General features: G+C 40.9%; 1 protein-coding gene across 1 annotated transcript in view; it reads left to right on the top strand.

Annotated features, from left to right (window-relative positions):
• Positions 1-1,185: 1,185 nt before the first annotated feature.
• LOC119780966 (junctional protein associated with coronary artery disease homolog) overlaps positions 1,186-27,764 on the top strand; it is a 29,787-nt gene continuing 3,208 nt past the window's right edge. The window contains exons 1-3 of the mRNA XM_038281245.1: positions 1,186-1,319; positions 19,365-19,794; positions 23,864-27,723. Of these exons, the coding sequence (XP_038137173.1) occupies positions 19,472-19,794; positions 23,864-27,723 (4,183 nt within the window). The 5' untranslated portion in view covers positions 1,186-1,319; positions 19,365-19,471. The remainder of the gene's footprint in view (positions 1,320-19,364; positions 19,795-23,863; positions 27,724-27,764) is intronic.

Genomic DNA, 27,764 nt, shown 5'->3' with positions numbered 1-27,764 from the left:
TTAACACACTTCTCTCAAATACTTGCAGACAAACACAAACCAGGGAGTGTTTTCTTTACTGATGTTATCACAGCAATAAAACAGCCTAAAATAGAAATTATTTTACTTTACGATATGAAATAAATTAGCTTTGGTTTATGCATTATTTTGCATGTTTTACTTTTTTTTTTTTTTCGCAGTGCTTCTCAATTTTGGATCTAACCTTAGACCTGGCCGTGCTACTTTCCTGGGCTAGAACGTAGGTGGTGTAACTTTAATCTGAACACGTGGTCTGTTGCTTAAAAGGTTGCATAATAAAAAGAAGTTATGTTGTAGCTGAGGTAGAGATCCAATAAATCCAAATGCAGCTGCACACCCTTTTCCCTGAAAAGAAAACTTTGAATCTATTTGACTGTACTATCTGGATGAATTGTAAAGTGCTGGATAAATTGTAAAAATGTAATGCAACCGTTTTTTGGCATTTACTTAATCCTGTTTATTTACTTTAACACAATTGTTTCAAGCAGGGTAGGACATAAATAACCGTGTTAAAGTAGCTGAATGTGATTAAGTAAATGCCAAAATCGGTGCATTATTTTTTCATGTATAAAAGCTTCCACGTCCAACCTTTGGAATTATATATCTGGGTTAAAAAATACACGTTCATTTTAGTTTTGAGACTATATAGGGGCTTTAGATCTGTGCATTCCATGTTTAAACAGATGTAAACTTCCAAAAAAGACAAAACCACAAAAATAACTCCTACTTATCCATAGCTCAGTTTGGGATGCACGCATTGTCCCATCAGGGATCCCTTGCAGCCACTGCAGGAACAAGAAGCTGTCCTGGAATTGGATGGGAGGTGGGGGACACACACTGTGACGAGTCATCAACATCACCAAAGGGTGCAGTGCTTAATGCTGCTGTTCTCCACAAATACATCCTGCAGATAATAGTTTAGGGCTTACCTTTTATGGTAGAAAAAAAAATAACTTTCATGTGGTGCATGCACAAATTGTCTAAAGTGTGTAATATGGATACAGGTATGGACATAATCATTCAAGCCATCTGCTAAGGCTAAAAGAGTAATAAAAGGACTGTTGCTATGATAAAAAAAGTAAAGTTAATGGAAACAGTTTGGAAGAAACCATTCTGACATCCCTGCATGTGAGGAGCCCACCCCACCTCAGCTGTATAGTGAGGAGAGCCCAGTCCAGGCAGCCAGCAACCAGCGCGTCTGTGCCTACCAATAGGCATGCTCGGCTCAGGCTCTGTGCAGTGCTCAGTCTCAGCAGCAGAAGCTGGGCGCAGGGGAACTGCGACGCCAAACATCCTCCCAGGTAAGCTCCGACCGCCGCTACGCCCTGTTTTTTTTTTCTTTCTTTTTTTTGCGCCATGCATTTTCAACCATTCCCATGGATGATGCTTGTTGTATCTTCTATTACTATTTTCCCCCCCTCTTGTATATGCGTGTGCCTCACGTAGCCTCTACGATTTGGGGCTTGGTAAACAGTGAGGGAGGACGCATCTGCAAAACCCCGTCAACTTGCACACGCCTCAAAATGCGCTCCTGTCGACATGAGAGCGCAGAGCTGCTGCTGCTGATGAGGCGTGGATGTGCGCTCCCTCATCCTGCCTCCATTTATTTATTCTTTTATTTTTTTTTGGTGGGTGGGCATTTAAGGGTTTTATTTTTATTTATTTATTTATTTTGAATGATGTGGCCAAGCGCCTTTCTAATATTTTCAACTTAGAGGGCGTGTAGCTGGAGATTTTCCCCTGCAGGTATTAGGAGCTGATGTGAAATATCATTTCAAGGCTGTCAGTTTTCATGCAGGCTGTTGCCATACACCGCTGCAGCAGGCTGTGTGGAGGCTAGGTCATGCTGTATCTATAATGCATGATGTATCAATCACAACACTGATATTTTATTGATATCTGAGCTGTGATACAACGGATCTATTTCACTTCATCATTCATTCATAGCAGTAAGGTATCCATAGAAGGGATTGGTTGCTTTTTTTGTTGTTTCTAATTAATAACTTGTGCTTTAAATGAGTTTGCAGAGGCAGTTTATTTTTATGATCAGTCAGATGTGTGGCTGCTCTGTCACTAGGTAGGATGTAGGTACACTCCCTTAGCTGTTAGGGTGGTGCTGATTGCTGATGTGCTACAGTGGCCACTACCTGTGCATGCAGTTTTCAGACCTGGATGTATTGCAGGCAGTTATTTATTTTCTTCTAAAAGTTAAAATATAACTTATTTTAATTAATATATACTAAAGCTCTGCTTTGATATATGTTGTTATTGGAAGGATTTGAGAAGAAATGCTGGGATTAAAGCAAGAAGAGTGTTAATTGCACTAATTATCAGCTTCTAAATGATGAGAGCTGCAGTTTTTCAGCGGCAGATCTTAACTGCTTTTGTGTTCTTCGCTTGAAGAACTTTTACCTTTCTTATTTTTCTATTTCTGTAACTTGCTCGGTCTGCGTCCTCCTGTGTGGAGAGATAACTTGTGTTGTGGTTACTTTTGGTGTAGTTTTGTTGTTGCTATGCAAAAAAAGAGGCTCATGTGCCATATTTCCGCTGCAATCATTTGAAGCTGTGACCTTGTCAAAAAAGAGCCACAACTCCACAACTGTTTTTATCGATTGTGTTGGGATTTCACCCTCCCACACAAACATAAACCCAGTTGAGTTGTTTTATTTTTTTTTTTTACCTTATTTGCTCCACTTTAAAAACCAGTAAGCTTTAGAGGACTTGGAATCTTGATTTGATTATATACTCATGACCTTTTCTCGTTTATGCTCTGTGATTTGCAGGTTTACCGAAAAATAAATGTATGCAACTATTTTTTGCAACAACTTAACACGATTGTTTTAATGTTAGCAGGGTAGGACATGAACAATTATGTTAAAGTAACTAAATATGATTAAGTAGATTCCAAATACAATTGCATTAGAAAATCCTCGTCCTTTAAAACCATCGTGATGATTTTTGTTTTTCTCTCTTCTGTTGAGCTCCATGCATGTTTAGATTGTGTTAATTGGCCCATGCAGATTGGCTGATAGTAAGTGTTGCAGGGAATAGAGCTTAGCAAACCATGTCATGTGAACTCTTACTCAGGATCCAACTCTAAACTGCCAAGTGAAGAAAGTTCAGGGGTGAGAAATATTAAGGTCACTCTAAGGTCAAGATGTCATATTTCTTTAATAAACAGAAATTTGTCTGAATTATGCAAGTTATAAATAAGATTGTTATAAATGAGATTTGGTTTATTTATTAATACAGTTAAGATTTCATAATCTGAAACAGTTTTTTCAGAATCCCTTAAGTGCACAAAAGTCAAAGTTTGTTTTATTCTGAATGAGAGGTATTGCAAGGGAGTCGAGTTTTCACACAAAACCCCTATAGAAACAACCATTTATTTTAATGCCAAGTAAGAATTAAGAAATTAGGAGTCAACTACTGCGTCCTTCACCCTCAGCTTCTAAGATCATTTTTTTTTATAATAACAAAGTAGGAGGGTTTGTGCGAAAATGTCATACATTTTTAGTCATCTATTTTATTTTTATGGCAATCGTGGCATTAATTTGCAGTATTCAGACAGGAAATGGCCAGAGAGAGCTTCCAAAGCCGGAAGTCGAACCCCTGACCTGATGGCTGTGTCAAGGACTTATAGCCTCAATATACGGGACAGCTGTTCCAACTCTATGCTGTACTTCTAGCCTTCCATAATGTCATAACGTTTCCCATTTTTTGTCCAACTGTTCATGTCGCCCCTGAGCGCATGGCTCTCTGGGAGGAGAGCCATATCACCCATTTAAAAAAACAACCAATATTGAGCATATTTTTAAGTAAATGTCAGCCATAAAAACTGATCTTTAATGGTGGGAATGACTTGGTTTGGGTACATTTACACAAGACACAGCTCGATTTATGGAGATAAATACTTTCTTAGTCATTTTAGTTAATTATTGTTTTTGGCGTAAAAATATAATGTGTATATATAACTCTGGAAATACATGTCCCAGAGATTATAGCCCAAAATGTTTGCTTGAAAATCTCAATTTAGGTAAAAAAAGAAAATAATTTCTGTGCTCTCAGCTAACTGATACTCATGAACTCATATTTGTTCTGTCATAGTCCAGATAAAAAAAAAATAAAAAAATTCTGACATTTCCATTTGCATTTGTAATCATTACATTTATTATACAATTAAATTTACATTCAAATTGGAGAAAGACCTTCAGTAACGTAATGTTTATGCAAGATTAATATTAAAAAGTTTTTCAGCACTTCCAATTAATTGATGATGTTCAGTCAGACAATCATCCCACCTCCTTTACTCTCTGAAATATGTTATTTTTTAAGTGCAAAAATGCTAAATATTTGATGTTTTCTCAGAACGCCCTTTTTTATTTGTCTGAATCCATATTACAGAGTATAAGGTCATTGCTCATAGACTGTATAATTTGATCATTATGGCTATATGTTTTTTTATGTATATTACAGTTGCTTTAAATCTTGAAGATGGTTTAGTATTGATGAGGGTTTTAAATGGAGTAACCCATGGAGAAATTAAGGCTCTTTACTAATTTAGAGACTATGAAGTAAATTAAACAAATAGAGGTCATATGCTCTAAGTCAACAAACCACATTTGAATGTTGTCACAATAAATGTTTGATTAGAATTGAATTTGTAGTTTAACTTTTGACAACATAAAAAATTCTCTGAAAGATTATTGTTAAAACATTGAGCAGGGGAAAAAACTGACCAAATATAGATAAATGATAAGAATATGAATCCAGTAAGTTTAACATTTGAACAGCCTGGGGCATAAAAACTGTTTGGGGTATAAAACCTCAGTTTGATGGAAATAGTGGAAAAAGTCCATTCATATGGTGTGATGGGTGTCTAACAATGGTCAGAGAACCGTACCTGCAGCAGCTCCAAAGCAGACTGTGACCGGGAACTACCCTCTTTGCTCCCCTCGCTGTCTTCTGCAGGGCGTGATTACCTGCTCTATTATAGCTAAAGTATCACATTCAGGTTCAGAACATCAACACACTTTAAAACCACGATTCTCTAGCAAATTTTGAGGAGTTTTGCAGAAGGTCAACGCTTCTTTTGATTACTTAATAATAATATTATCATTTCAAAAAGCTTTGAATAATAAAACCTGCTCTCATCTCTGAAGAGTCAGTGATTTCTATAAAGTGAGCAAAGATTATTCTGTTTTCTTACATTGATTTTCATTATTTTCCTGTAGTTTCTTACTTACAATTAAGCTGTTTTTTTGGATTACACAACAAGGCCATTTTTTTAAGAGTAATAAGCAAAAATGGCAAAGCGGAAAGTATTGCTCAACCTTAAGCTTACATTTCTCCTGGTATTGTTGCCTCTTTTCAGTCTGTAAATAGGCGTTTTAATTTTAGACGGCAATTTTAAACACCCAATGATCTGATTATGTATGGCACTTCAAAATGTGCCTGCTCTGAGCCTGGCTGTTATATTTTTTGTGCATTGTGTTATAACTTAACTTATTACTATGTACAGTGCTTTGGCCACCTCTGTGGTTTTTAAAATGTGCTTTAGAAATAAAGTTAGTAAAGTCGGTACAAGCATGCTTAGTGTGAGGGATTGTATTTGAGTCAATGAGTCGATGCAATCAACTGGTTTTCCTTAGATAGAAAACTTTGTATCAATTTCACTGTATGATCTGGTTGAACTGTAAAGTGCCTTGAGATGACATGTGTTGTGAATTTGGCGCTATATAAATAAACTGAATTGAATTGAATTGAATTGAAAGTTAATTGATTGATTCATTTTAAATGTTGAAAAGAGTATTCAATAGTGCCTCTGTGGTTGAATAGTGACGTGTGACCTCAGGATTCAGAATCAGGAGAAATAAGAAATACTCTCTCTCTCTGCAGTCAGTTGCATCTAATATGTGAAGAATTAGAATAAGTAAAAAAGTTGTTTATAACACGAATATTTGGCAAGATAAGTTTGATGACTAAATGTATGATGCATTTTAAAAAGTTTTTGCAATCCTAATATGATGTCAAAGCCTCAAAATTCAAATTCAAATTAAACAATTAATTGTGAAACATGATAATTTATCACTTTTCTAAATAGAATCAGAGCTTTATATAAAAACAGCAAAGAAGCCAATGGAGTCAGACTTTTCTGCCCTTTAAAAGGACCTTTTAGGTTCTTTTAGATTTAGAATCCTTTTTTTCGCATGCTCACTGAGGAATTTGCCCAAGACGGCCGACGGAAAATCAAACATGTTTGATTTTCTCCCAAACCTCACGATTCCTGATCAGGAGGTGGTAATGAGAGACTGATCGTCCCTCGTTACCCCGTCCACTACACCACACATAATGCACGATCAGGCTGAAAGTCGGGCCGGTCGAAAAATTCTTGCACGACTGGAAAGTTGTCCCAAAAAGGGCAAAACATGGCACAGTGTAAGCCCGGCTGAATCTGTTTTTCCCCCGTTTCTGTTTGTTAAACCTATGATTCACTGAGGTTTGAAAGAAGTACTTAATGCAAGAGATGATTCCTTTTTGTATCTGCAGATAGAAGCAAATCTTCATAAAATTTTCATCAACAAAAGGATTTTCAAGAGTCATTAAACCTGTTCAACCAAAAGGTGCTGTCTGTCAGCTCCAGGGGTCAGGTCTTTGTTTTACAGTTTTTTTTATTTCTTAAAGATTTTCTAACACTACTCCTCTGCTAGAGATTGCCATTTGTATTCTACAAGGATCTGGCTACTGAGTGAAAAAAACAACAGAAGTCTAAAGAAAAAGCATAAAACTTTAGTGGTTTTGTAATAGGTCCAGCTACTTGTCATGCTCCAGGCCTGGGTTCAGGGATGGGTTGTCTCTCTCTCTCTCTTCTCTGCAGGGTGGACTGGCAGGTGCTCCCCATCACTGCTGATTTCAGCTCTTCTTAAGGAGCAGAGACCAGGAGGAGGGCGTCAGTTCTTTCTCGCTTCCAGCGTGGTACATGACCCAACAAAACTTTCCGAGTTTCATCCGAACCAGACCTGATATTTTGTCTCTGTCTTTTCCTCCTTAGAACCTGAAATCCAAGCCAGAGAAATCACAAGCCAGGGAGCTGGACTCCTCTGATCGCCTGCCTGTCCACCCTCAAAAACCATCTGCACAAGAGAGACTGAGGGAACCGCTGGATTGCACCGGACCACAGACTTCACCCCCCTGGCTCCGGGCAAGCCTCCCACTCTGTGAGTTTTGAGCTCTCCACATTCTTACTGCCACAGGCTGTTTCTGACCACCTCCTTCGCCCTCCAAGCAGGTCAGAAGATACCAAACCAGTCATCACCTGTCTACCAGCACTTTACAATAAACCAGTTAAAACTAACTGTCTGTCTCCGTGGTTGCTCTGATCCTGAGTCGTTCTTTTCCATCATGACAGAAAGAACTGACCAGCCTGACTCAGGGGCGCAACTTCGGAGCGCAGTTTCCTACCAGGGGTTATTGCTAGGACAGCATGAGGCTCTATTACAATCTATGAGCCAACAGCAGGCACAACTTTGTCAAGCCATGAGTTTACTGACTCACGAGATTCAGGACCTAAGAGGACAATTAAGCATGAATCAACCTACCTCTCCTTCTCCCCCAGCTGTCCAACCTCCCGCTGATATCGCGCCGCCTTCGACCTCTGGTGTCGGGGTGTCCGCGCCTTCTCCAGAACCTTTCTTTGGTGAGCTGAGTAAGTCCAGGGGTTTCTTATTGCAGTGCTCCTTAGTCTTCTGTCGTTCCCCCCAGTCTTTTCCAGATGACGCTGGGAGGATTTCCTATGTTGTCGGTCTCCTCAGAAATAGAGCCTTGAGTTGGGCGGAGTCATTTATTGATGAAACGAGCATCCTCAGTCTTAGTTATGCTGACTTCCTCGCTCGGTTCAAAAGAACGTTCTCCTCCTCGTTAAGCGAGGAGGAGGCTGCTAAGAGACTGTGGTCTCTGAAACAGGGAGGCCGCTCGGTAGCCGACTTTGCGGTCGAGTTCCGGACCCTGGCTTCTCAGACAGGTTGGAACGCCCTAGCTCTTAAAGCGGCGTTTCTTAATGGACTCACCGAAAAATTAAAAGATGAATTAGCCACCCGAGACAAACCATCAGACCTAGAGGAACTGATCGGTCTAGCCATTCGGGTGGACGATCGGCTCCGTGAAAGAGCCCGTGAGAGACGGGGACAGGACCCTCTTCCAGCGCCACACCTCGCCCCTCCCTCCTCGGTCACGCCTCCTAGTTACCGTTCGGCTCTCCCAGAGAGCCAACCATTGGACGAACCCATGCAACTAGGCAGGGCTCACCTGTCCCCGGAAGAAAGAGACAGGCGTATGAGGGCTAAACAGTGCCTCTACTGTGGCACCTCTGGGCATTTTCGTTTTGACTGTCCCGTCCGCCCAAAAGATCCAGCCCGCCAATAGTCCAGGGGATACTGGCGGGCGCGTGTTCTGAGACCCCCGCTCCCTGGTTTCTTTTACAATCTGTTATTTGTTTCCAAGAGTCACAACATCCGGTCTCAGCCCTCATAGATTCAGGCTCAGAGCAGAATCTTATTGATCCAGCCTTGGTTAACAGACTTCACATACCTGTTCGTTTGTTACCATCTCCAGTCTCAGTAGTTGCTTTGGACGGCAGCCCCCTAGTCACCATTACCCATCAGACACTTCCCGTTAAATTCATTTCTTCTGGTAGTCATCATGAAGACCTCTCTTTTTTTGTATTTTCCACCAAACACTCTCCTGTTGTTTTGGGCTATTCGTGGTTGGCAGCCCATAACCCTCTAATTAATTGGAGGGAGTCACGAATTGAAACATGGAGCACCAGTTGTCTGGCTTCGTGTCTGCAGTCAGCCCTTCCCCGTTCTTCAATAGACCCTGTTTCCCCAGAGGTTCCTCCTGATCTGTCCCAAGTTCCATGTGATTATCTTTACCTCCGGCGTGTGTTTAGCAAGGATCTAGCTCTAAGCCTCCCCCCTCATCGTCCCTACGATTGTTCCATCGATCTCCTCCCAGGGGCTCCCCTGCCGTCAGCCCGTCTTTATAAACTGTCTCATTCTGAACAGGGAGCTATGGAGAGATATATAGCAGAGTCACTGAAAGCGGGCATTATTCGTCCATCATCCTCCCCTGTTGGGGCAGGTTTTTTCTTTGTCCAAAAGAAAGATAAAACACTACGTCCCTGCATAGATTACAGAGGCCTCAATCACCTCCGCAACGCTTATCATCTGGTCCGTATCAGGGAGGGAGATGAGTGGAAGACGGCTTTCAAGACACCGATAGGCCACTTCGAGTATCTGGTCATGCCTTTCGGCCTAACTAATGCCCCAGCTGTCTTCCAAGCCCTCATAAATGATGTACTCAGAGACTTCATTAATCATTTTGTGTTTGTCTACGTAGACGACATCCTCATTTTCTCTAGAGACCCCAAACAACATCGGCAGCACGTCCGCCAGGTCCTCCAGCGGCTCCTAGAGAACCGTTTATTTGTCAAGGCAGAAAAATGTGAGTTCCACCGTGAGTCCATAAGTTTCCTCGGCTTCATCTTTGAGGGTGGACAGGTGAAGACGGATCCAGCCAAAGTCAAAGCTGTGGTCGACTGGCCCACACCCAAGACCCGAAAGGACCTCCAACGCTTCCTTGGGTTTGCCAATTTCTACAGAGTGTTTATCAAGGACTATAGTGTCATTGCCTCGCCCCTCTCAGCCCTCACTTCCACCAAGACAATCTTTACTTGGTCTCCTGGAGCCGATCAGGCTTTTCGTTTCCTCAAGGAGAGGTTCACAAAAGCCCCCATCCTGGTTTACCCTGATCCTTTGGCCCAGTTCACCATGGAGGTCGATGCCTCGGATACCGGGGTCGGGGCCATCCTGTCCCAGATGTCTGTCTCTGATGGCAAGGTCTTTCTTTTGTAGGCGTTTCACTCCAGCCGAGAAAAACTACGATGTGGGAGATCGTGAGCTGCTGGCCATTAAACTGGCTCTGGAGGAGTGGCGCCACTGGTTGGAGGGGACAGAGTTGCCAATTATTATCTGGACAGATCATAAGAACCTTTCCTACATCCAGTCTGCTAAACGCCTGAACTCTCGTCAGAGCCGTTGGGCACTTTTTTTTTCACGTTTCCATTTTACCATCACCTACCGCCCTGGCTCCAAAAACGTTAAACCAGACGCACTGTCCCGACTGTTTCCTGCCGCCCCTGATTCCACTGATCCAGAGACCATCATCCCCAAATCCTGCGTCATTGGGGCGATCGCCTGGGGATTGGAGAAACAGATTCAACGGGCGCTGGAGAATGAACCTGATCCTGGAGGCGGCCCTCCCCGCCGACTCTATGTCCCTTCTGCTGTCCGTTCCCAGGTAATCCGCTGGGGGCATTCATCTAGGTTCTCTGGTCACCCTGGCTCCAGTCGCACCATTGCCTTCATCAGACGATATTTCTGGTGGCCGTCCCTAAACAGGAATGTTTTTGAGTTTGTTTCTGCCTGTCCTGTCTGTGCCCGCAACAAATGTTTCAGCAGACCACCTTCTGGCCTTCTCCAACCTCTACCCACGCCTAGTCGTCCGTGGTCACACATAGCCCTGGATTTCGTCACTGGTCTACCCCCATCCAATCACAAGACGGTCATCCTCACCGTCATCGACAGGTTCTCCAAGGCATGCCATCTGATACCACTGAACAAACTTCCATCTGCTCACCAGACTGCCAGACTTTTGTTCGACCATGTGTTTAGACTCCATGGTTTGCCGACGGAAATTGTGTCTGACCGTGGCCCACAGTTTGTTTCCCAAGTTTGGCGTCGTTTCTGTCAGTGCCTGGGGGCTAAGGTCTCACTTACATCTGGATTCCATCCCCAGTCTAATGGTCAGTGCGAAAGGCTGAATCAAGAGTTGGAGAACACCCTCCGTTGTGTCTGCTCCCACAACCCCTCCTCCTGGAGTCAGCTCCATGCATGGGTGGAGTACTCACATAACTCGCACATTTCAGCAGCCACTGGATTGTCCCCCTTTGAGGCATCCCTAGGTTATCAGCCCACACTCCTTCCCTCTTCCTTCCCTGATCCAACCTTTCCATCCGTCAGGTCATACCTTCAGCAGTGCCGCAAAGTCTGGGATCAGACCAAAGCCGCCCTTGAATGTACCTCCATTCGAAACAAGAAGTTTGCTGACCGCAAACTCATCCCGGCGCCTATCTATTTCCCTGGACAAGAGGTGTGGTTGTCTTCTAGGAATTTTCCCCTAAAGGCTGTGTCAAAGAAACTGGCCCCTAAGTTCCTCGGTCCCTTTAAGATCGCCCGCATCATCAGTCCTACAGCAGTCCGGCTCAGGCTTCCGCCTCACCTTCGTGTACACCCTACTTTTCATGTGTCTCAAATTAGACCTGTCACCTCTAGCCCGTTATGCCCTCCTTCCAGACCCCCTCCACCCGCCCGGATTGTGGATGGTCACCCTGCCTTCACGGTTCGACGCATAGTGGCTTCTAGGCGTCGTGGCCACGGCTTCCAGTTTCTGGTGGATTGGGCGGGGTACGGCCCTGAGGAGCGGTCCTGGGTTACTCGTTCGTTCATTTTGGATCCCGGCCTCATCTCAGCCTTCGAGGCCTCCTCCACTGGACGGCCGCCAGGGGGCGTCCGTTAGAGGGGGGGTGCTGTCATGCTCCAGGCCTGGGTTCAGGGATGGGTTGTCTCTCTCTCTCTCTTCTCTGCAGGGTGGACTGGCAGGTGCTCCTCATCACTGCTGATTTCAGCCCTTCTTAAGGAGCAGAGACCAGGAGGAGGGCGTCAGTTCTTTCTCGCTTCCAGCGTGGTACATGACCCAACAAAACTTTCCGAGTTTCATCCGAACCAGACCTGATATTTTGTCTCTGTCTTTTCCTCCTTAGAACCTGAAATCCAAGCCAGAGAAATCACAAGCCAGGGAGCTGGACTCCTCTGATCGCCTGCCTGTCCACCCTCAAAAACCATCTGCACAAGAGAGACTGAGGGAACCGCTGGATTGCACCGGACCACAGACTTCACCCCCCTGGCTCCGGGCAAGCCTCCCACTCTGTGAGTTTTGAGCTCTCCACATTCTTACTGCCACAGGCTGTTTCTGACCACCTCCTTCGCCCTCCAAGCAGGCCAGAAGATACCAAACCAGTCATCACCTGTCTACCAGCACTTTACAATAAACCAGTTAAAACTAACTGTCTGTCTCCGTGGTTGCTCTGATCCTGAGTCGTTCTTTTCTATCATGACACTACTTGGACTAAAGTGTAAAGAACAAACTGGTGGGCTTTGATAGACTTGAATTGAATGGTTGCTGTATCTGTTGGTTTTGATCAAAATAATATGATAATTTCTTCACACTTGGTAAAGTTTGACATAAGACCCTTGCTTTGTTTAAATATTTTCTGCACATACCTTAGTTCAGATGATGTAAAGATTTATTTACTATTAAAAGAAAAAATCTTTTTTAGGTCTCTATCCAAAAAGTGCTGAAGTAAGCGAAGTAACAGATTAATGTGTTGGAGGTTGATAAGACATGTACTGTCATCTCCATGCAGGACACACTGTTATGGACCCTAATTAATATATCAGACAGCCTGAGCTGCCTGTGCATTAATAAATCAACACACAAGCAGACGAATGCACTAACAGGCACTTAACAAACGCTGGCTTCATAAAAAATGATTTGTCTTTTCTATTTTAGCCTCGCTGCAGCAAATCTTAAACGAAAGAGAAGTGCTCACTGGGGACTATTGAGATTTTTTTGTGTATTATCCAGATTAATTCTACTTCCGCTTGCACCATGAGAGAGTTTAAGAGTTTTTAGTGATTTTGATCACTGTAAACATATTGGTTGATTTTCTAGGAGTGAATATATATTAAGCAATCTTAAATAAATGTAAATATTAATCAGCTTTTTTGCAGATACATACTGTATACCCCATTTCAAAACCCTTAAAAGTAACTGTTTTATACTTCCATGAATTAAAATCTTGTACAAACTTTAGAAAAATACTAAAAACCTGCATGCTTGTCTTATTAAATTTTGTTGGACAGATAAGGAGATTCAAATGTTGGTCCAGAAAGGTTTACATTAGTGGAGTTGTCTTCTTGTGAAAAAGTAAATAAGATAGCTAAGAGTTTATTGGACCACAGGCCCCAATGTTGGGTTAGTTACCTAGAAAACCATTTGTATTTACTACAGTAATTACTTTTTTAAAAAGTTCAGTGAAAGTAACATTACTTTTATTGCCTTAAAATGTCATAGAGTTTTTAAAACCTTCTTGTTTTTGGAATTTTAAATACAATTAAAGGTTCAGTTATGGAATATAAGTTGTTTCTTATTAACTAATAAATTAAATAATTCAAAGGCCTACACACCTGAAACAGAAAACTAAGCTGCACTTTTTTCATGCGTGTGGTTCAACAAGTGAATTGCATAATTATTATGTAAATGTGATTGTTTCTTGTTTATAATAAAAGACAAATAACATTTTTTGGCATTTATGTTTTTGCACATTAACAGCCTTCAATTGGTTATAAAATAGGCATGAAGCTAAAAAAAAATCATTTTCAAGCAATTTCACTGAAGTAAAAATATATATTTTATTATAGAATTAAACAGAGTTTACACTTTTCCGAAAGAAAAAAAAAAAAAAAACTTGCAGGACTTTATGGTCCCAAGATTTTTGCTTGAGAAAACGTGAGCCATGGAAGTAAAATTATTTTAGCCCTGAGAAAGTAAAGAATTTGTCTTGATTAAAGGCAGCCGTGGTCAGCGAATGTAAATTTGATGTTGTCACTGTTAGGTTGAGGTTTTGAGGACCCAAATGCAGAGGCAGGGAGGCAGAGGTGAGTTCTTGTAGTTTTAATGGAGGGTTCACAGGTAACAGAGCCAGGAATCCAAAAATCCAACTTAAAAATGCAAGACAAACCAGAACCATGGAGACATCAGGGAAGACGTGCACTAGAAGCCGGGAAAAGACGAGGAACCAGCACTGAGGAACTGCACAGGGAGAGTATTTATGGGAGACTGAACAAAGACAGGACTAAGGAGCTGATTGGGAGCAGGTGTGAAGAGAGGCTTCTAGAAAGGAGCTAGGGAAATGGGGAACACAAGAGGGGAATAAAAAAAAAAAACACCTAAGAACTCTAATACATCCAGAAAAACACAACAAAATAGGGATTAAATCAACAAAGCTCGAAAACAAAGAAAAACATGAATCAACGTGAAACTGAAAACTTGAACAAAACTTAACGGAACCAAGACGTGACAGATGTGAGGAGCTTCTTGAAGGGACATCTTCTAACTGACGGTTAGAAAGTGTTTGTACCCACATATTGAGCAAATCTCAGAAACATTTGGCCTTCATTTAGCGCTTTTTCTGAAGGAATGCTTTTAATTTATCGGTGGCTTTGTCTGCCCAATCATCTCTCCTCTATGCTTATGCTGGAGTTGTGCATTGCTGTTACGTTTGCTATATGGAAAGCCAAGTAGTTCAAAAACGTGACTTCTGACACATAGACAACATGTGACAAACACGTGTTTTGCTCATTGTTTGCATGCTAACATGTTGACTTCACCTTTTAATTGTTCAGATGTAGTTGACACATTTAGAGCGCGTTAAGCTCTGAATCGGATTTTTTCCGTCCGATCCAACAGAAAATCATGTTGGACGAATTCGTAGCATTTAACACTCAGAGATTCAATAGGGATGATCACACTCAACATGGTTCTCTGCAAGGAGGCTTGTGTAAGTATGACTGAGATATTTTAGTCCAGGTCTATTTTAGTGGAACTACGCTGCAATTTAGCAGCAATTTCATGCGTGTGACATGAAGAGAGACGCTGTTGAAAAGTAAAACACAATTGCTGTGGGGGAAAATATAAAATAAAACCTGTTAAGGAGGGAAATAGTCACCTTTAAAATAATGAATGAAACGCTAAAAAAAAAATTTCTTTACCCATGATAGGAATTCAGGAGGACAGAAAACGGATAAAGCAGACATCATTTTTTAACTTCACAAAAACAATGAGGGACAGAAAGCGTAGTTTATCAATCCCCTCGAAAAAGAAAATTGATTTCAGGAGGAAGAAAACAGATAGAGTTTTTAATTTTATCTTTTAAAATTTAATAACTTGTAATAATCTGCCCGTCAAAACTGGGAAATTGTTTTAATTTGTGTGGCACAGAGACAAAGGTAAAAAAAAAGATCTGCTCACCCTGCCTAGTTGGAGCCTTTCTATACGCAGTCAGGGACATGGAAAAAAGACGCAACCAGTGTTTTCAGAAATTTAAGAACATATCAATTGCACGTAACCTACACGTTAATGTCATGTTATTATGAGGCATTCAGAAACTTGTCCAGTTTGAGCTGGTGGGTGTGTTTATTTTTTTCCTATTTGCTGTTGTGTAGTATGGTTAAACCAGTTCTTGAAAGGTAGGGGTGGTTCACAGCAAACAACATATCAGTTTCTTTTCTTACCTTTTTAAAAAAAGGAGCCTTTTTAAAAAAAAATCTAATATTTGGATTACAGTTTAAGGCAAACATCAACCGTAAAGGTAAATGTCTTTTCAGAGGGATATATAACAGTTTTGCTTCATCACTGCCATTTTCTTTTAATAATTAATATGTTTTGTTGAATTGCTGCAGGCAAACCTAATATCGGCCTGATATTAGGCAAAAGAACCAATATGCGATTTTATCATCCGGTACCTAAAATCTATATATTGGCATGATTAAAGCACAATGCACCTGTCTAAGTTGATGTAAACAACTCTGTTCTTCTTGTACCTATTGTTGACAATTGTCCTCTGAGTAATTTCACTTGATCAAACTTTTCTAACATTCTTCACTCAAAGCAGAGTATTTATATATGATTTGTGCTCATATTATATCGGGCCAATATTGGTATCGGTCAGTTCTTAAAGCTGCAATATCTGTATTGGAAATTTAAATGTTTTACCGAGACAACCTTAATTGTTGATTCTTGTGTCGATGGTGGAATTGATCTGTTCAAGCACATTGAGATTTGTATATCTTGGGAGGTGCATTAGGAGTAAATTTATACATACTTACAGTACACAATAGGAGCCCAACTTTTTGTCACATTGGCCAAATTTTTTAAATCTAAAGTACTCACAGGCCCCCTCAAACATTTTTCCTATTGATTCAAAATCAATATATTGATTAACGACCATAAAAAATGTTTTTTTATCTTTATTCTGTAGAAGCTGTAGGAGTTTTTTTCTATTCTGCTATTTAAAGCTACAGTGTGTAATAATTACAGGGATATACAGTCAGAAATGTAATATATTATACATAAATGTTATTTTATCATCATCTACTAGCTCAGCCTCTTAACCTTAATATTTGCATTGCCTTAGAATTCGTTATTTATAATTACATAGGAGCGGGTCTCGCAGCCATGGAAGCAGACATCTTTGCGCTACGGCAGCGCAGAGCCAACAAACTAGCGATTGCGAGATCGCCAAAATGTCCCAACGATGTAGAAAAAATAACGGGTAAATTTATTATCTTAAGTCTACATGAAATCTATACCCTACACAGACTAATGAAATACTATCTGTACAATTATCTATGTAAACAAACCTCATCACTTGAGAAGGTAGGTGATGCGGACGTCATGGAAGACATTTTGTCCCGTAACGCTCGCCGTACTGTTGGGGGGGAGAAGCGGTGGGGGGGAGATGTTCATGTTGCTGCAGTCTGCAGTCTGACCGCTAGATGTCGCTAAAAGTTACACACTGTAGCTTTAAAGGATGAGACAGGCATAAAAGCTGATATTAGCTGATTAATCAGCTAGGATATCTGCTTGCATAACTAAACTACAATGTTTAACAGACATGCAGTTTGAAAATGTTGTTCTTAAAGTTATTTTCCTATGTACTGGTAGCTGGTTGCAGATAGATTTCACACCAAGACTAATTTCCTTAAAGCTAAATTTGCCATTCATTGTGAGCCGGGGTTTTTATCACCCTAGTCTGCTGAACAACTATCTTTTAGAGGACCATTCCTTGCTAAATACGCAGAAAAAACATTTCTCAAGGCTTTGCCTTATCTGATCGAAAACTCTTTAAACCACGAGAACCATATTGTTAAAATAGTAGCTTATTGTTTTCTTTTTAATTTATAAACCTTCAGTTTTTATATGTTTCTGCATATCAGAAACAGGTAAGAAATAATGCAAAAAAAAAAAAAACTAAAACAAAAGTCATTTATTTCAGGAAAACAACAACGGGTCAGGGTATAAGTTAAAACGCAAAAGAAGAAAACAGCAATTTAATATCAGCAAAATGTAACTAAATAATGCAAAAAGGGGATGTATAATTTCCAACTTTGAGCATAAAAAGAGCAGAAGACTTTTTAAAGCTGTAAGCAAAAAGTTAATGTTTTGGAAAATAAATGTTCTTTTTAACAAGCCCCCAGCAGGCTATATCTAAGATGGTAAACTGTGTATTGAATGCAGCCTCTGCAAAGCTGGAATTGCTCTTTTTTTTGGTGGTGTGGGGTCTGAGTGTAGAGGAGCTTTAAATATTTTTTTATACAACTTACAAAAACTTTGGTATGTTTTTTCATCAGATTGTTTCTGCATCAAATATCACACTCATATCAAAGTGAAATCCAGCATATTATACCTCTTTAGAATCAGGCAATTCTAGGAAAATGATTATCAACTCTAATGTACGTGAACCATACACTACAAAAAACAATAATTAATAATTAGTCATCAACTTACAAATCATAATTATCAGAGCCCACCTCGTTTTCTGTTCTAGCGATCAGACAAAACACCCGACAATGGCAAAATTGGCACATCTGGTCTGTAATACTCCGCAGAAAAGTAATATCCAGTTATATTTCCCAAAAAATAAACTTTAGTGTTGCAATAATGCACCAAAGGTTGTTTTTTGCCATAAAAAAGTAAAAACATAAGGATGAAACAAATAATCCATCTCCATAATAATACTTATCCACCATATTAGATTATCTGCGTTACGTGGATGTATTCACCTACCTATTTACTCCATACAGAAAGTGTTACTTTCATTTTGACTATCAACAATAATATGGAAAATTCCTCTACGTGAAAAAAAGGCCCTCCCCTTGCGCATGCATCACATAGATTTTTTCAGCCGGCAGTGGCACTCGAAAATATAGTTGCTGATCGACCTCTGATTCACATATTTTGTTAACCAATGGGACTAGCTTTGCGACAATATATTGGAAGTGTAGATAGAAAATATAGCGTTTATTTAACTGTGTAAACATTGAGAGGAGAGGAGAACCTAGCGGTTACACACATAGAGGACTTTCATGCTTCAAAATTGTAAATAATGTAAAAAAAACTGTGCTTGACTGAAAATTTGTGTAAATCTTAACATAGAAATGTGTTTTTTATGGTCAAATGAATAAAATTTAAATAATCCAGTTTGCAACATCTGCTTCAAATTTTGCACAATTGTGCCAATTGGACCTTTTACATACAGAAAGGGTCATAGTTTCACAATGCTTATGACCAGAGATCTGAAATTTTACAGTTATTGTCCACAAGAAGAACAGGTATAGTAAGTTGAAGAGGTCAACTATGTGTTATACAAAAGATATAATCATAATAAAAATTATTTTGTTTTATTCGAGTGGAGAAAATTTGTTTTTTGAACATGTTTGAAGTCACATAGCTCTGGTTGTGTAAAACCTAGAGTCTATAAACATATCTCCAGAAACTAGAAGGTCTTAGCTTTTAAATGAGATATATCACAAGCATGTGGGATTAATAATATAATTTTACTTGCCAATTGCACTTTTTGGCATGCAGTTCATTCGTGCACAAGCCATAAAATGAGCCGAGCCAGTGCACAGTTTTGTAACAGTAAGATCCTAAAATGCAAACGGTTTAAAGCTGAAAGTCAGTGGCCTGAAGCCAACAATGATGTTACATTGTCCTGCATCCTCGCTCATTTTAAAGATAAGCCACTGCAGACAACGGAGATATGACTTCCAAGACTGTATACTGGGAGCTGCGGTACTTTAAAACAAATGAAATTGCTATTTTACAGGAGCGCAGGGTGTGGCCCAGACATTATTGAACATCTAGACTTTGGAGAAACTCTTTCATTGATCAAAAAATTGAACAGAGATTTAAGATTCAATAATCGGCATACTTCTAACTCATGTATTGGAGAGTTTTGTTTTGAGACTTGGCTGCCTGTGTCATGCATTTGTTCAGCACTGAAAAAGAACCACATCATGATGAAATAAAACACTTTTTTTTAAATAAAAGGACAGTTTTGATTGAGCTGCCTGCTGTTACATGTTACCTCCCTGTTCTCTCTTTAGTGATGGCCTCTGCTGAGCAACCGTGCTCCATCTTCCACCAGCAGCACTGCGCATAAGGCAACACACCCACCTTTGCCCTCCCGCCCAGGAGGGAGAGAGACACCACCATGTACAGCGTGGAGGACCTCCTCATTTCACACGGATACAAACTGCCCAAGAGTGGCCCTCCGTCTTCAGCGTCTTATGATAAGCGCCCCACCGAGTGCCAGCGAGAACTTGTGGACAACAGGACCGGCCGGGGGACTTTTAATGGGTTCGAGGCAGAGAGGGGAGCATCCATCTCGGGCATCTATGGCAGCAGGCAGGCACTGGTGAAGGGCTACCCCACCACGGATGAGAGCGGGGAAAGGAACCAAAGGAGGAAAGAAGCTGGGATTGGTTTCCTTGGTGATATTCAGCTCCTGGGCGATTCTCTCGCCACAGATAGTGGGTGAGTGATTTTTCCATGTCTTTTTTAATCCCCCACACCCCTTAACCCTCTCTTTCTCCCGTTAACTCCATCCTCTCCTCTCTTCTCCTCCTCACTCTGTGGCCCTTCAGTGTTGCATGCAAAACTGATTCTGCACTGCGCAGGGTTTTTTTTTTCCTCTTCTCTCATCCCCTCCTTGCAGAGCTGCAGAAAACTGGCTGCAGCAGCACCACTGGCTTATCATGAGCTGGAATATGAGCAAATATGAAAGGTACTTCAAGGCATTTGAATGCAAAGCCAACCCAGCAGCTCATATCTGGCAGGTCTGCAGATGCAAACAGCAGCTCTAGTCTTTGAGAAAACCTACAAGGTCTGAACATGCCTCAAGACAGGCGTGTAATCACTCCAGTGTAAACACTGGCACACTGAATCCCACCCAGCACGTGCTCTGTGATGTAAGCATGTTGCTGGGCAAGTATGCACAGCGCGACTCCCCTCAGCCATACAGTAGCATATGCTGCTGAGGATGATCCATTGACTTTGCTGCTCACTACATTGACTAACAGTAGTCTTTGTGCAGTGCAGATATTTGATGGAGCTCTGCCCATGCAGTGTTCTTCTTTTTTTTATTAATCAGCTAGAATAAGCAAAATATTGATAATCAGATTAAACTTTGTTAAGCATTAGAAACTAATACCGTAGTTAACTAGTGCCTTATTATAGCATTTGACACAATGATAGTTTAAATGTGCTGATATTACTAATGACCTTTATGAGGAGGTATATTTTTTCTGCAATACGACAAAAAATGTCTGTAGTGATGTAAAGACATGATACAATTTAAATCAGAATGCAGTTTAATTAAAAAGTGTAACTTATTTGTACCCCTCTGCATTTTAGATGAAGTGATATTTCAGTTTTTCCAACATATTTCTGTTGAATGGAAGCAATCTTTGACTTTTAGTGTGACCCGTTACCAACTTGAATCTGAGGGAGCATCTGTGTAGGGATTGAAAGGGTTAAGGAAATAACCTTTATTATTTAATAATATTAAAAATGAGATCATTTTAGCATGCTACTTTTAAATAAACAGTTTTTTCTTTGTAGATTGATCCTCCTTAATGTTTTGTTCTTTTAAAGATGTGAGGAAAATGTTTTTTAGTTGAAAGAAAAATATTTTAATTTTGTTTTTTTTATTTTAAATAAGCTTGAATTTAACTCTAGGTCAGGAAATGGGTCTAAGAAGGAGTGGGGAAGCCAGAAAATGTTCTTAGGGGTGGCCAGTTAGGGAACAATGTGCACTGAAGAGGGCTTTAATCTACACTAAGCACATTGTACCGACAGGACAATGAACGAACCAAAAAAAATTCATACATTAAAAAAAAAAAATCTCACAGACTAGACTTGCACTAAAAAACACACATAATATTTGTGAGGTTTGATATGTCATAATATTGATTTTTCCTAATATTTATAAGATTTGTTGTTCTACATTCTATACACATTAAACGAGTTAAGCAGTTTTAATCTCTAATCATATAAAAAACCTCCTAGATAACTTTCAAAGAAAATTTTTCCTGCTTTTCCATGATACATAAACAGAGGTTCTAAAAACAGCAAATTGTATGTGTTTGTCATCTTTATTATATTGATATGAATAATTCAGTGCTGTATTTTTGTTGTCAGTTTATGGTTGATGTACTAAAAATAAAATGACAAACTATTTAGGACTTTCCTCTTAAATCAAATTATCCTGCAGTCCTCTTCTGTTTTATTTAGGACCTGCTTGTTCCAGGGTGGTGAAATTTGTTCACATGTGAGCAACAAATTGCCTGTTGAGGATGGCCACATAGATGGTTAATGGTTATCAGTAGGATTGGCTAATCGTCATATAAAATAGATAAAATGGGGAAGGGGTGGCTTATTTGTTAGAACAATGTGCTTCCATTCGTAGAAAGCAGCAAATAACAGGTTGAAGCCCCAAAGGATGAAACTCTGGGTAGAGATGCACCAATACAATATCTGGATTGGATGTTGGCTTCGATATCCGATCCAGCTATTCCAATTATTGGCCACAATAACTGGATCGGATATCGCTTATTTGATATCAAATATCCCGGATCCAATCTATGGAACTGTTATTTCTTTTTTGGTGCTTTTTTGTTAAAAAATGATATTAAATATATTTATATCTGTGTAAATGTGTTACCTTTTTTTTTAAACAATGTTTATGTCAAGCCTGAGGCAAGATATATGGTTTAATTATTCCGATACACTCCGCCCAAGTATCGGTATCGAATTAGATTTGAAAAGCTGGATCGGTAAATCTCTTAAGTTTGAGTATCTATCGACAAATTTCCCCACTTGCACTCCATGCTGCCGACTGGTCCCTAACGGATGGGTTAAACAAAGAGCTCAAATTTCATTCAATCATATATTTACAGTGATCAACAAAGTTCCTCCTCAGAGATCCTAAACCTCAATGGCGGCCGTGGCCACCCCTTTATTAAGAAGTTAGCAAGTGATCTAAAGTTGCCTATATCTACTGGTGTCTAAAGCAAACTGGTTGTTTGGAGCCTTCTTGAAACAAGTCTCCCCCGTCAGTCTTTCAAAGATGGTACGCTCCAGATTTCCTTCCCCAGCTTGTTTGTATCAGCAGCACCTCAAACAAAAGAACAAGTGTAAATAAACCATTCAGACAGACATTAACTAAAGTGTGCACCCATTAGAAAATACCTGTCTAAAATAACCAACGTAAACATAAATTGTAATATAATATAAAGCAAGAAAAGAAAATACTAACACGATGTGGTGGTGGGAGGATCATCCACCACAGAGCCGTGTAAGGAAAAAGCCTTTCTGCCCTACCATCTTAAATAAGCAGAAAGTTCATGCTCACAGTTCATGCATCCTACTAGTGCTTGAACTGTAAGCATTATGGTGGAGGATGTGTGATGCCATGCGTCTGTTTCTCTTGCTATGGAGCCTTGTGAAAGTATTTTAAATGCCAGAAAATGAAGATTATTTGCCCTCTTCAAGAAAACTTAAAAAAATTATGTCACTAAGTTTTTCAGTAGTAATTAATTCAAAATATATAGACAAATCAAGAGAAGACTGGTCCATTATACACCAAATAACTTTTTTCACATGGTGTCAATATTTGGATCTCATAGAAAAGCTGTGAGGGGAGTCGAAGGTACCATTGCATGGAAATTGAGTGAATAGGAATAGTTGAACATCTCTCTCTCTCTATGCCCCTAACTTCAGAAATGTGTAAAGAGATGACCTGCAGACCTCTGGTAAAAGAATGTTGACAAGTATGAGTAGACATTATAAATTATTTTCTTAATGTGGATGCTTTAGTACTCAATAAGATGTTTTCCTGTTTAAACCTTCTCATTGTATAAAGGTATTGTTTTACTGTTTTAACTTAGAAAAACAATATATATAATAATTTGTTTCAGTTTCTCCAAATTCTCGACCTATAAGATAACCAGCTGAAAAACAGAAAGTTCTCGTCAAGAACTTAAATTTTCAATTTTTTTTCATTGCAAACATAGATAATCCCTTTACACTGCATCTCCTGGTGGTGCATAGATGCATTTTCTAGAATGAGGCCTGTGATTAAATCAACAGATCTAGTTTTGCTTTTACATCAGATCAGGTAATGGGATGGTTTAGGACTGATTTTAAGAGCCACAGTTGCTAGCCAGACGACCATTTTCCAAGATAAGGTCAGCATAAGTTAAAATGCAGATCTTTTTGCTGTAGCATCACAATTTCATGATGTCTTAAAGGGTCTTTGAAAGTGCTGACTTAAGCAGTTCTGTCTCATATGTACTAGCTCTTCTTAATTAAGTTTTGTTATACTGAGGCCAAAACAATTGCTCCCGATACAGGCATGTCACATTCAATATATAAATTTGAAAAATCCTATAAATTACTATTTATATTGAGAGTGACTAGCCATTTCTAATAAAAGTCATGAGAAAAATTAAAATGACAAAAAAAGTCAGTCAAGATCCTTTGCTCTTAACTCTCACTTTTTTATATATTGTTAACATTGTACTTTTTTTTTTTCTTTTTACAGGTTCTATGATGTTCCTAGTTTGACCTATTCAGAGCCACTGAGCCATGAGGAGCGGGATATTTCCTATTGGAGGAGGCGAGGCCAGGACTTCAGCATCCTTCTGGACTACGCTGATGGCAGGGAACTAAGGGCCTCTGCTGGGGCATGGAGGCCACAGGCTTTAATCACGGCTGAAGAATACAGGGCAGAAAGGCAAGCACAGCAGCTATGGGAGGAAATTTCTTGGTTAAGGGACCCGGATGCAGGCCCCAGTCAACTAAGGGTTACTGGGGAGAGGAAATGCCAAAGCCTTGGAACAGAGGAGTGGAAGCCAGCTGTGGGAATGGGAAGACAACTTTCAGACGGGGACGGGGAAAGATGGGCTAAGGACCAGTTCCGTCTAAGGACACCTGAGGGTTTTTTTCATCCTAGAACTAAAGCTAAATCTCAGTCACTCCCTAGAGTTGTGTCACCTGATGGAACAGACTGCAGAGAACTAATACTATCAAGGCCAAGCCTACCTGATAGGCAAAGGTTTAATAGTACTGTTTTCTCTGGACCGTATAGTAGGTATGTTTATGGTGGGGGCAGAAACGGTTGGGGTAGGAATCTCGGTCCAAGCAGCCATGTTGCACTTTTACCAAAGCCCAGGTTTAGCAGGCCTTTAAAGCCTCCTTCATATGAGATACACCAGCAGACAAGGGGTAGCGCAGAAATGCTTGCTATAGAACAGGGTGCGAAACAAAAAGACAGATCTCTTTACTATCCAAGGGGTGGTGAGCTGAGACAAGACTATTACGCACAACATGCCCTCACTGGAATGGAGCCTCCTGGCTACATTCCACCCCCTTCATATAAAAGAGCCCCACCTCCAAGAGCAGTTTCAGTCAATCGCAATGAAATGGCAAATTTAAGATGGAGGGCAGAATCTTTTCAAATGCCAAGCTCTGATCCTGGAAGGTGGCTCTCCAGACAGGGAAGCAGCTCATGGGTGGGACATTATGGAGAACGTAGTGCGTCCTATCGAAAACTTGTAAATCTGGGACCTGAGGAACAAGTGGTTCAGGTTCGTCAGTTACCCACTGAAGACCCAAGAGTAAAAGAACTCTCAGGAGGGCCTGGTGTACATTCTCTTAGTGACCTAGACAAGCTGCGCAACATCAACAAAGAGATTTCATCTGTTAAGACTCTAGGACAATCTACACATGATAGTGCCTTTCCTCCCCAGCAGGGGCCAGCTCCCAACACCGAAGCCAACAAAACCGCTCCAAATGACAACGACATAAGTAATCGATGGTGCAACAGGGGTATTAAAAAGAGTGAAAGTGTAGGTCCTGAACAGAATCGTCCAGTTATTTTTCCTTCATCTTTCCTTGGTAAACCACCCCCACCCCCATGTAAACCGGTTGACCAGGGTGTATCTGAAACTGTAACAGAGGTGAAAAAAGTAGAGCAGCATGAGCCCCCAGAAAAAGAAAAAACAAAAAATCTAAAAAAGAGACTCAGTGAAACAATTTTTTGTTTAGTGTCTGTCCCTGTTACTCCACAGCTCACTGGGACAATTCGAGATCAAAATAACAACAATGAAAAATCACCAGACCCAGCAGGCAGTCCTAGTGACAATAAAACTGGCCACTTAACAAACCAAAGTCTTCAAAGCACATCCTCAGCTGAAGCTGAGCTACAGGCTCTTACTGGTAGCTTTGCAAGCAGCAAAACAAGCAGCAGAGCAAGCAGCAAAATGTTTAAGAAATTACCTTGTCGACCCCCTAAGATCAATCATTATAAAGAGCTGAAACTGTCAGGAACCTGGCCTGCGAACCAATATCGAGATCAGGAGACACAGACAAGCCCAGAGGCTCGAAAACCTGCCCCAGATAACATGGAAGCACAACAAGAACCTGTTCCTCCTGGCACTGACGTTTCACCCGACAGCAGTGCTGTAGTGGGCACTGCCTTCAGTTTTCCTATAAAGGGAGTCAAGAGCCTAAAGCTGTCGAGTAACAGCGCCTTCTCTTTGACCTCCACCTTCTCCTGCCAGCTGAATAAGAGCACAGCTCAGCAGCCAGCAGTACCACCCTCAGGAAATGTGGAGGAGGCCAAACCAGCAGCAAGCGGTGAACAGTTCTTGATCAAGCCTGCCACACAACGACCGTGGGATGCTGTCAAAGAGTTGGAAAGCATGAAAAAAGAGATTCAGGATCAACAACAGCAGCAGATCAGCAAACAGCAAAGTGTTGATAAGTGCATAGAAGACCTTAATGAGGCCTACAAAGACATCTTAGAGCTAGGCACTGCCAGCAATAAAGTTCCAAATGGTTCGGTTCAAATTCCAGAACGCATTAAAATCCGACTAACATCAGAACCTCTCAACAAGCCCAGCAGCCTTAGGCGCAGTGCAGTAAGCTGGTCTGTTGACCCAGAATACAGAGAAGTGAAGAGTGCCTTCTCTAGACCTGCAACAAAGTCCGTAACATTTAGCAAACAGCTAAGAGAAGAACTCCCAGTTCCACCAAGGGAGACTGGATTCAGAGAATACAGGGTTGTGACGCATCTTTCCCGTAGAAGGAGTAATGATGGAAGGACAGTCAAGCTAGACTTGCCAGATGAACCTATCGAGACACCGCTTTGTGACTTCAGTCCAACGACAAACAACACAGCTGCTGAGGTGCCATGGGCAGATAGACAGCCAATGCAAGATGCCTCTACGCTTACCAGTCCTCCGGATTATGAGGACATATGTCAAACTTTACGTCAAACTAAAGATTCAGCAGATGGAAATAAAGCATCCACAGGTCAATCTAGACCCAACGACACAGAGAATCTTCAGGATCTTGGCGGTGAATCTGAAGAGGAGTGCCCTATTTGTAAAAGGGAACTTGAGAATCAAATGAGACAGGGTCCTTTGCCTCCACTTCATGAGGAAAATAGCTCAGACAGCTCGGCAAATCAAAATGGCAGCCCACCACAATGTGCTGCCCTAGAAAGTCCAGCAAAGGACTCAAAAACTGAGGAGGTAAAGGACTCAAGTCTAAATCAGTCAGATTCAGACCTGAACCCTGAAACAACGGAGCAGAGGTTACTGGCGGAAGACGCTAAGGTCTGTGAGAAAGCTGAAGATGCTCATGCAGAAAACTCAGGCAGTGGATGCAAAGTTGATCCTGCTGAGGGCAAACCAGAGAATAAGGCTCATGACGATCCTTCTTCGGCATCTACAGCATTACAAACTGATCAGCCAGCAGATTTACAAGTGACACACAAACAGCATGCAGATGAAAAGGTGACTGAGGAAGTAGATTTAAAGGAAGAGAAAACACTTTCAGGCAAAACTTCTGAGGGCAGCATAGTTAGAAGGAGAAATCTAATGAAAGGCGAGAGGCAAAACAACACATTACCTAAAGAAAAGAAGTTGCAAGAGAAAAAGTCAGTGTCTGTTCCTGAACTTCGCGTTGGTCTACGAAGTCATCTGGGACGGGACCATCCAGGGCTACCTGAGTTTCCACCTGATAGACTGCCACTTTCAGTTCCTCTAAACCTGGACCGTAGATTATCCTTAAGCTTGGAGGGGGAGAGAAGGACCAAGGCCCCCTCCCAGCGAATTGAAGCATTGCAGAACAAACTGGCTATTTCTCCGGGACATGTGCCAGTTGAAAGACTTGCCAGGATGAGGGAAGTGGACGTTATATGTCGGGTGAGACGCCTAAGCATCCGGAGTACTGACTCTGGAGAGGGGGAAACAGAAGGCGAGGGCAAGGATGACCATGTGGAAGAGCTTCACCCAGTGCCGCAGGAAAAAAAGGAGAACAATCAAGAGGTCACACATTCACAGCAGGGAGCAGAGGAGACAGTGTTGCAAGATGGACAGAAATCATCTCTCTCAGGTGAGGATAGAAACGGTTCTCAATGAATTCTTAACCAGCAT

The sequence above is a fragment of the Cyprinodon tularosa genome, unplaced genomic scaffold, assembly GCF_016077235.1.
Source record: "Cyprinodon tularosa strain WSP-4 unplaced genomic scaffold, ASM1607723v1 ctg1030, whole genome shotgun sequence".
Lineage (NCBI taxonomy): Eukaryota > Metazoa > Chordata > Actinopteri > Cyprinodontiformes > Cyprinodontidae > Cyprinodon > Cyprinodon tularosa.
This window is presented reverse-complemented; position numbering and strand designations above follow the sequence as displayed.